At 34.3% G+C, this 10857-nt stretch overlaps 1 protein-coding gene across 5 annotated transcripts in view; it reads right to left on the bottom strand.

Moving 5' to 3' along the window:
- Positions 1-284: 284 nt before the first annotated feature.
- Positions 285-10857, bottom strand: part of LOC126968644 (beta-arrestin-1) — a 294282-nt gene continuing 283709 nt past the window's right edge. For all 5 annotated transcript variants that reach the window (XM_050813669.1, XM_050813666.1, XM_050813667.1 and 2 more), the window contains 5 exons: positions 9824-9984; positions 6425-6568; positions 5823-5909; positions 4857-4976; positions 285-3035 (listed from right to left, as the gene is read on the bottom strand). In XM_050813669.1, the coding sequence (XP_050669626.1) occupies positions 2948-3035; positions 4857-4976; positions 5823-5909; positions 6425-6568; positions 9824-9984 (600 nt within the window). In that variant the 3' untranslated portion in view covers positions 285-2947. The remainder of the gene's footprint in view (positions 3036-4856; positions 4977-5822; positions 5910-6424; positions 6569-9823; positions 9985-10857) is intronic.

The raw sequence follows: 10857 nt of genomic DNA, 5'->3' as shown, positions 1-10857 counted from the left end.
AAAATGTTACGGCCTTGATTGATCCACATATAAACAGTTAATACTTACACTTCATTGTTTTACCAATAAATATATAATATTCAATTATAAACGACGTGAGCTCCTCTTCATTGTAGATTACTTTCTTTAATGGCACAAGCTATTTCACATACACAGAAAATATTTAATAATTAGTACTTATACGATTAGAAATAATCAAAGGAAATAAGGAATATAAAAACTGAATAGAAAACATTTAAATCAATATTAGAAAAAGTCGGATCCTTCAAAATATAATAAAACAATAACATTAATAATATATAATTCCATTAAAAAAAATCATAAAGCTAAATTTGTTGCCATTAGAAATACTAACGTAAGTGACATGCAACGACAAGGCCCGATGCAAAGAGGATGTAAATACTACGTAATAAGAGGCGGGGCCTCCTGAGTAAAAATTGGAATTTAGTTTAGTATGAAATGTGCAGTGATTTGACATAAGTTTGAAATATTAATTACAATATTAGGGCGACGAAGTATAAACCGGCTAGGTTCACAAGCAAACAGTTACTTAAAACGTAATGAATTTCAGCTATATCCGTTTTTTATAAGATTATAGCAGTCATCTGTCAATCTAGCAATGACTGCACCTTTCATACAATCGAGTGAACCGCTTTTTTTAGAGTTTCGCTAGGATGGCCCAATGTACCATCAATTGTTATTGAATCTAAATACATATTCCACTCTCAGAATGTTTTGCATCAAATATATAAAACAACATGTTAGATGTAACCGCCTTTGCCACAATTAAGTCCTTTGCATATAATATATCAAACAAATTAGACAGATTCAGTAAATAAAACACTTTTCAAAGGATTAAAACGCGTATAATTGTAACTTTGTTTAACATTAACGTAAAAGTTACATTTTTATTATTATTTTAGTTAACCCGACGATTCAAGACCTTTCCAGATCTCGTTTTCAGACTATCCCAAATTACAATTACAATCAAAAGTTACAATTACACGCGTTGTAGTCCTTCAAAAGTATTTTATTTAAATGTGTAACACTCGCGTTCATCAAAGAAAATACCAGATTCAGTAAGAAAGATATACTTACATAATTTTATCTAGAATTCCCAATATGCCAACGATTTTTTAATATTTCGATTTTCGAACAGCAACCAGCGACATCAATATACAAAATATAAGAGATCTATAATAACATTGTCTGCCATTTCTCACAATATGTTAACTGATATATCAACAACAAATCAACATAAAGAAGCAATAATGGTGGACAATGTTATGCAAGACAAAGCAAATAACATTTAGGTACAAAACTCGTTTAATCTATTAAATGCGCATAACCAAGTATTGTACTATTATATCCATATAAACAAAACAAAATGGCCAAAACGATCGACGATAAAATAACACATTTATATAACTAACATTGTACTCTTACACCTATAAAACTACAATACAAATATGATTTACACATTCATTTTTATATAAAATATTAAAATACCTAAAGCCGTGACACAAACAGCAATAATGTCCTGTGCGTATTTGTAACATATAAAATAAAATATTGTTTATACCTAGATGTGTCGACAAGTGCATCACAAATAAATTTACAAACGATCTCCGATAACATGTTACTGTTGTTCTTGTCCTACTTAAACAATATGGCAGACTCGACTCTTTAGTTGAAGCTCCATCCATTATTCATGATGCCATTTAAAGAGTGACAGTAGGGCCGGCATTTTTTGTCAGTCCGTTAATATAAATCACGTGACCAGTTTTGTATTCTTAACTCAATTTCGACATGATCGTGGTTTGGAACGTTTTTCTGGTATTACATCCAATTAAGTTTGACAGGACACCACGGATAGCAGCAACACGTAATCGGGAAGTAAACAGAAGCATTTTCTGAAGTGGCTTTCATATACACTGTACAGTGATCTACTTTGTTCCTGTCTTTACATATCGTACGTAACTAACTATCGCGCCTGCCCGCCACACCGTATACCCTCCGATCATTAACTTAATATTATTGTTTATATTTTTGGACACATCAATTTTGTTCATAACTGTACACTGCATCAACGTTATTCTATAAGTTCCACAGTCTTCCAGAGTGCAAACAATTCATAATAAAAATGGATATTATAACAATATATTACTATTAATAATTTCTCCAAATCTCTAGTTATTTAATTGACTTTGCAAAGGCTGCGTTCAAAAATTGCCACGTATAAAAGTGACTTTCCATATTAGATGTCCTCAGATTAATTGAAAATTCATTTCGTATTTAATTTAAGGAGTATAACATTTTTTTTTATTGAAAAGTCGAATTACTTGTAAGCAATCTTGTCATGTTTTACTAGGAAGTCGCCAGCCTTTATAGATCTATCACCTTATCAAATTAGAACTTTTATTAAAGTAATATTTGATGTCATAAGTCACGTTCAAATATTTTATCTATACCCATGTTTTATATCCTCTATTATAGATTCTAAAACAGTTATTACCAACATTAAAACACCCAATGTCCCAATAACCATTACATCATAAAAACGAGTGTTGTAATGAAATTCAGTACAACATTACAACACTCGATATGTAATGGTTACTAGGACAGGCTTTTTTAATGTTAGCAGTAAGCTAACTGTTTCAGAATCTTTTATAGAGGATTCATATTATGGGTGTAGATAAAGTCTTGTATGCAACTGTTGATAATTAGGTATTAAAACACTCACATGATAAAATTATCACATAAACCCACATTCGTGTTTTAATACCCCTTATTACACAACAGTTGCATAAATAACTATTATGATGTTTGTAAGCTCTGTGAAGTTTGTTAGCTCGTGATGAAGATTGGTAACTGATCGGTGTACGTCTAGAGTAGTGTATAGTGTGAACGAGGCGTGGCGAGGAGAGGAGAGTCCCGAGCGCTCACTTCAAGCGTCCGTCTCCGCGCCTTTCAGCCTGAGCCGAGCGAAGTCTTCGAATATTATGTCGTCATCGTTGTCTTGACCATTCTCGTTTCTGAAACAGGGTATTTGTAATTTAGCAACAGTACGTACTCTGCTAAGCTAATTTATACGTCTTGATAGAGTCTTTTGCTGTTTGACAAATAACTAAAACAGACCAGAAATATTAGTTTAGTATGCGTGACGTAGCTTACGTTTTACACTCGCGATGTATGACACTTTGTGTTGGTGTGCGTGAATTGCTCTATTTTTATAGAGGTTAGTTCTAAAGTATATTTTTTCCTACGTTGTCACAGCTGTCATTGTCTATCTAGACGTATAAATGGTCTAAGGTGCTCTGCTTAAACGGCGTAATTTGTGTTGGCGAATGATTACTCATTAAAATAAAAAAAAAATCCCAATTAAAGTAAATACAACCGCAATTTAAAACTACCAACCAACTGAATCTACCGGGAGGCTTTTTTGCACTGGATGATGTATAGATGAATATCAGAACACACAGAGAAATGCACGCATTGCGTTATCGTCAGAAATGAAGTGATTTTGGGGCCAACAGCTACGTGTGTTGAAATGTAGATTCTATACGATAATTGCAAGCGAACAACTGACTAACCCCAGGTCTGAAGCGAAGTTTATTCACAAAAACTGATGGTAACTGATCGGTGGTCATGCTGTAATTCACTACAGCTACCTCATAAGACCAAGTCGGAGTATCAAGTGTCATAAGCGTTGCTTATGTCGTTTCTTCTTAACAAGTGGGACAAGAGCAAATGGGAATGACCTTGGTCTATGAGCTTTCAGATAAGCAAAAAAAGTTAGGTAAAAGTTCGACGGTTTTTGAGTTATTGAGCTTATTCGAAATATGGGAAAAGTGATACCTCACGTTCGTTAATGATTGCTATTACCCTAAAATCATTCAATGATCGTGTTTTTTTGAACTGGATTTGTTTGTGTTAGTCTACACTGAATGTCTGTTAACCTATTTTCGCCATGTTATACCGAATTTACAGTATTTTATTTCTTAATTTTACATTTGCTTAAATTGTTTGTCTAAGTTATTACGAACGTTATCTTATTACTCTTACACGTTATTACTTAGCCAATCGCGGCTATAATGTAAAAATGTATGGACTTGATTTGTCGACGACCTATCTTAAGAACTAGCTCTATAGGATTCTAAAACAGTAATTTATCTGGAACGTTTTTTTGTACAAATTTCGTGTAACCTGACTTCAATTGACTGTCTTCTGTTGCATTATGGCAAATCGACGCAGTGACCGTCGTTCATTAGTGCTATAGATTATGCTGAAGTGCATTTATAAATGCGATCTTTGAAAGATTTTAGGGATGACAACAAGGAACGCGGGGCATTACTTTTCCCATATTTAGAATAAGCTAAATAACTCTAAAACCGTCAAACTTTTACCCAACTTTTTTTGCTTATCTGTAAGCTCATAGACTAAAGTCATTCGCATTTGCCCCTATCCTACCTATTCTGGGACACCCAGTAGATATATATTTTTGATTCGATAATTTAACACCGCTTTTCAATAAAGAAATATTTGATGCCAAAAACGAAACTCAGTTTAAAAATAATTGTGAAAAATATCTAACGTTAAACGCTTGCCTTTTTGGCGCGCTTGGTGCGCATGTACTATGACGTCATAGTTGTTAACAACAAACGACAAATGGAGGGTAGGTTGATGATTGTCATTTGTTATACTACATCTCTATACTCTGATCTATGGGGCCACTTTTCATACATAAAATATGTTGTTGTATCTTTTGGACAATAGACAATTGGACCAGCCGTAGTAGAGTATCCACGTGTTTGTGTGGTGTGTTGGTGCCAATTGGCGGTGGTGACGGTACTTACGGATGCGGGTCGAGCTGGATGAGGTCGGCGTCGGGGGGCGGCGGGTCAGCAATGGCCCGAGGACACTCCTCCTCAGGCTTCGGATGCATTAGGATGAACGGCAGCTCGGCGCTTAGGTCGCTACAATCATAACCATTATTGAAGCTATTTTTCTTTCTTACAGAATATATCTTATTCAAATGAGTATTCTCTAACAAGTTATATATAGGATATCATCCTCACTATCGGGATGTGTGGCGTTCCTCCACAGTGCGGTTATACATACACAAAACTCACATTTCTACCTAATTTCCTTTCATTCGTCTTCTGCCTACCATAATAAGTAAGCGGTGGAACAAATGAGACTCAGAAGATAAACCTGCCACGTTGCTAACATCCTGACAGCCCAAAAACATGTAGGTTCGAAAATTCTTATTCAAAATATGATTCAACATCAATTATTGAACGTCAAAAACTAAAACCAATTTAAAATAGATTGCCTCAGACCTGAGAAGAACGGACACAAGAAATTCAGCGGGCTTTTTTATATAAAGATATTGCTTACAATGTGATATCGTACAATAGCCTTATATAATTAAATTATAATTAAAGAGCCTAAGGGTGTCCGCTCCATTCCCAGTCTGTAGCATCATTATTAAAATCATTTATGTTATAATAACCTTTCCCACGCAAATGTTTTTCAATAATTATTCTTTTAAATTTAGTAACACATTTGTTTTGTTCATTTTCTGGGATGATATTGTAAAAGCAGATACATCGTGTCAAGGTGTCCTTTCACTTTCCATCTCATAGCAACTCTATCACCTGTCCAACTACCACACCATCTATAAAATAATAGCAATCTGTCTTACATTCATCTCTCTCTAGCACCGTTACTTTATAATAATTGACATTCAATAAATATGTAATATATGCTAATATTTGTGTATTAATAAAAAGGGAGATATTAATGTATATATTTCTTACCCGCCCAGTGGTCCCAGACATAATTTCACTTTAACTTTATATTGTACAATAATGCCGAGGTTCTCACGCTGTGCTGGATCTGCTACTCTGTAAAGGCAATATTAGTCGTTTATAATATGTATATGAAATCTCTCTCTTCTTGATCCAGTGGGAGGCTCCTTTGCACAGGATGCAGGCGGCTAGATCATGGGTACCATATCGGTGCTTATTTCTGTCGTGAAGCAGTAATGTGTAAATATTATTGTGTTTCGGTCTGAAGGGCACCGTAGCTAGTGAAATTACTGGGCAAATGAGACTTAACATCTTATGTCTTAAGGTAACGAGAACAATTTTAGTGCCACTCACAGTTTTTGGGTTTATCAAGAATCCTGTGCGGCACTGCATTGTAATGGGCAGGACGTAGGAATATCATCAGCGTCTCTTATTTTCATAAAAAAAGAGAGCATAATTTACTAAATTAATCCCGATTTTATTAAATATTATTGACAAATTCATAAAAAACAGTGTTTTATTTATTATGTACAGAAAAACGTCTGTCGGGTCAGCTAGTAATAATAAATAATGAGTATGGGTTAGCCCAGCATTGTTATTATGATACTTACAGGGTGCTGGAGGCGAGGTTTGTGTCCTCATGCTTCAGCTGACCATCGAGCGCCAGACCCCACTTGTCCTTATTGTTGGCCAGGAGTGGGGTCAGAGTGAACACCTTGCTTAGTGTGAACCCTGGACCCACCGGACAACCCTCTCTGATACAAATAACACCAATTATTAAGTACATAATTATTTAAATTAAACAAAACTATTGTAAAACTTCTATATTTAGTAGGATAACTTAATAGTTATTTATGCAACTGTTGTGTAAAAAGGGGTATTGAAACACGAATGTGGGTTCATGATAATGGTAATAGTATCACATGAGTGTTTTAATACCTATTTATCAACAGTTGCATACAAGACTTTATCTGTGCTCTTAATATGAATCCTAATCGAACCCAATGTCCTAATAACCATTACATCATCCATACGAGTGTTGTAATGAAATTCAGTACAACATTACAACACTCGTTTGGATGATGTAATGGTTATTAGGACTGTCTTTTTGTAATGTTAGCAGTAAGTGAACTGTTTCAGAATCTTTTATAGAGGGTTTAAAGCATGGGTGTAGATAAAAAAATAAAAATTCATGTTATAAAATCACATATAAAAATTAATTAAATTATTTGTTATTTCTTTGACTCCCTATACCAAGAAATCAACAAAACAGTAAATATGTTCGAAATGTCTATGATTTCTGTAAGACCACATCCTCTGGTTCAACTTACAATTCACACTAAAGATACCACTGAGTTATACTGGAAATTTAATATAAATAATATTAACAATTTAAATTCAACTAAAACATACAAAACTCCAAAACTTATTACACACTCTATGGGTACAAAACTTTGAAATAAATTAAATAAATAAATATAAAAACTATTTAAACAAAATGGAAAGGATTCAATTATTAGGCGTAGCACAAACTCATAGCAAACTGTTTAGCTGTAATCATGCTTCACACATTCATATCAACTTACGCAGCCTTATATTTTTTATTCTTACTGAATAATCCAATAAATGGAAAATGTAACTTCCACCATGCTTTCCTAGAGGTTGAAAATGTAAAGGTAAGTATATTATAATATTGATTCAGTTTTAGGAACAAATAGAATGTAATTTTTTCAAATCCATGTCTATGACAATGAGCGTTTTTCAATTTTATGTTTCTGAAACGTTCGCTAGATGGCGGTGCTCTAACGACCCATATGAATACCTTATTCATAGCAATAAACGTCGAACATCATAATAACTAATATTAATCTGTCACATACTCTGTTGTTACATTAATTCATTCCGATTTCCGCTTTACTTGTTTTGTTTGTCTATATAGATTCTAGGTACCTACACACTACTAGTATCTAAGTAGTACTAAATTCCTAAGTATCTATCCCTAGTCTGTGTAATATTAGCAGTAGTAGTAACGAACAGAAATCGGTAAACAAATAGTCCTTAGTTGTCAATTCAAATAAATCCAAAGAAAAACATGATATCAGAGCAGCAATTTGTACATCACAGAATAAAATAGTATACACATTACTCACGAGAGTTATTGCTAAAGTATGACAGCGCCACCTGGCGAAATAAAAAAATATTGAATTTTGACATAACGAAAAACGCTCATTATATGGATTATTGATGGGTTTATTAAAGAAGATAATAAATTAATGTAACTGGTAGGCAGTCTTATCCAGAATTGAAAATAATAACATTATAAACACATTAAAAATGAATAAAAAAAATTGACAAATTAGAAAATAAATCGTGTGTAAAAATTTAAATATTTGTAATAACACCACTGAACCGATTTTGATAAAAATTTAGTACAGAGAAAGAATAAGGGGGTTGTAAAAGGACATAGGCTACTTTTTATTCCAAAAAAATAAATCTATTGGTTGAAATAGGGTATCGCAGTTTGTATGGAAATTCGTCTGAATTAACTGTTCGGAATTGACTGCCCCGAAATTCTCTCGTTAATTAATGTATCCGCTCCCATGAGACTCCCGAGAATCAGCAAACACGATACATTTTCAACAAATACTGCAAAGTCTAACCTAGTTCACTTTCGTACTCTTAATAGAATTTTTCGCAATTATAATTCCTTCCTTCCGAAAAATGATGGAAGTATACACATTTTTAATGATAAGCTCTCTGCTTTTCGGTATACTACTTCGGAAATTGATATGTTGCTAGACAGGAATATAATTTGCTGCTCAACAAAAATTATTCATTTAATGTAATATTTTAGTTCTGCCGTATTTAAGTAAAATAAGTTTTGTTCATTTTTATTTATATCTAATGTATTGTATCTTATTATACAATTGTATTATATAGTATCTTAGTATTAATTCTTATGTTTTTAAAATTAAATAATATGTATGTTTTACTTGCATGTGGTCGTTGCCTGTAAGTGCAATAACACTTAGACGTAGACTTATTTAGAATAATATTTAATGTATTAGTTAGTGATTATTGTGTTGGCAATGCTAATAAATAAATAAATAAATAAGCCATCCAAACGCCATTCAGTAAAAGGCACTTCATGGTACGAATTTTAGCGCTTCAGTTTAGGTACCTAGACTGAACTGCATCGGAATCGCATCGCTTATTACAAGTTGATGGTAGGCCCTCTGATTTAAAATTCGTAAGACAGTCGTTGAAATTATGGATGAAAGTTGATTTTTCTGAGAGATAAACTTTTTAATGTAAAATAGTTGTCATATTTCTGAAGTGTTAAATTTTTTGTGTAATATAAATAGTCATTTTTGTGAACGATAGCGCAATAAATGAATGTTGTATTTAACGACTTAAATGCTAGTACTTTAATACTGATAAATTAAGCAATTCTTGCGAAATTTCTCCCTAACATTCCAAATATTATTAAAAAATGCACAACGTTAATATTCACGTTTTCATATATGGCACTCCCGGAGTGCAACTCGCAATGTTTCTTTATCTACACCCATGCTTTAAATCCTCTATTAAAGATTCTAAAACAGTTAGCTTACTGCCATAATTAAAGCACCCAATGTCCTAATAACCATTACATCATCCAAACGTTGTAATGAAATTCAGTACAACATTATATCATCCGTTTTGTTAATAACACTCCTTTGGATGATATTATGGTTACTAGGTCTGGCTTTTTTAATGTTAGTAGTAAGCTAACTGTTTCAGAATCTTCTATAAATAATTCATATTAGGGGTGTAGATAAAGACTTGCATGCAACTGTTGATAATTAGGTATTAAAACACTCATGTGATGCTGTTATCACACTCGGCTTCGCCTCGAGTGATAAACCCATATTCGTGTTTTAATGCCCCTTATTACATAACAGTTGCATAAATAACTGTTGCTTACTGTTATATTTAAGCTGTAATAAATAAATAATGTAAACACCTACTCGCTCTCGGCTTCGGCGACGGTACACTTGTACTGCGCGGTGGAGAACAGGCAGATGTCGGCAAACTGTCGCACCGACACTTTGATCCGCTTCACCGACCGGTTCGAGTTATTCGCTATGTGCACGTTCACCGCTATGTTCTCACCGTGGTGGTACAGCTCCTGGAGTGTCAAACAAACTTAAAGTCTCAAAGTCAAACAAACTTTATTCAATTAGGGCTATATTAGAATGGACACCATGGTGGCGCAACTGGTTGTGCGAGAGCTGCCAAACTAGACAACAAACAGACACAAGAGTAGTAATCATTATTGTAACGGGTTAAGTGAAGTGAGCAGAGGGTGTCTGAGCGGTGGCGCTAGTGTAGCGGTGTGAAGTGTGAGGCGAGTCGTGGAGGGGCGAGGAGATGAGAGTGGTGGCGAAGGGTATGTAATTATTTGCTCGGGATTAAATGGATTATTCTGTAGTGTTTAGGTTTTAAAAATTCCGAGTGTATATTTGAAAGTTAAAAGTTATTTAAATTATAAAATCTGTACATAATACAGTGGCTTGTGTTGGAATTCTGTTTTAATTTTCCCTGAATGCTTTACATTATATTGATACACTCTTACACAAATTATATTCCTTGCCCCATTTATATTCATCATATAAATGATTGCACGTACCGGGATTCGAACCCGGGACCTCTAGGTCAGTAGGCAGGGTCACTAACCACTGGTCTAGAGGGGTCGTCTAATAACGCGGCCGAGCTGGTCGCGCCACCATATTTATTGTATAACCAAACGACCAAATCTGTATACATTTTGTTGGTACCGGCGACTGGTTGCACCACCGTGGTGTCCATAATCTACCAATTTAGACACCATACCGACATCAGAGTAATGACGCGACCGAACAAATTGGTTGCGTAACGAAACGGACACCAGGTCGGCACTTCTCTATAGAGGTGTTTACATTTTGTTGGTAGCGGCGACTGGTTGCCCCAGTGTGGTGTACATAATCTACCCTAGACACCATACCGTATAATCGTATATTGG

Source organism: Leptidea sinapis, chromosome 16 (genome assembly GCF_905404315.1).
Source record: "Leptidea sinapis chromosome 16, ilLepSina1.1, whole genome shotgun sequence".
Taxonomy (NCBI): domain Eukaryota; kingdom Metazoa; phylum Arthropoda; class Insecta; order Lepidoptera; family Pieridae; genus Leptidea; species Leptidea sinapis.
Note: the sequence above shows the minus strand (reverse complement) of the source record. Positions and strands in the feature narration are given on the sequence as shown.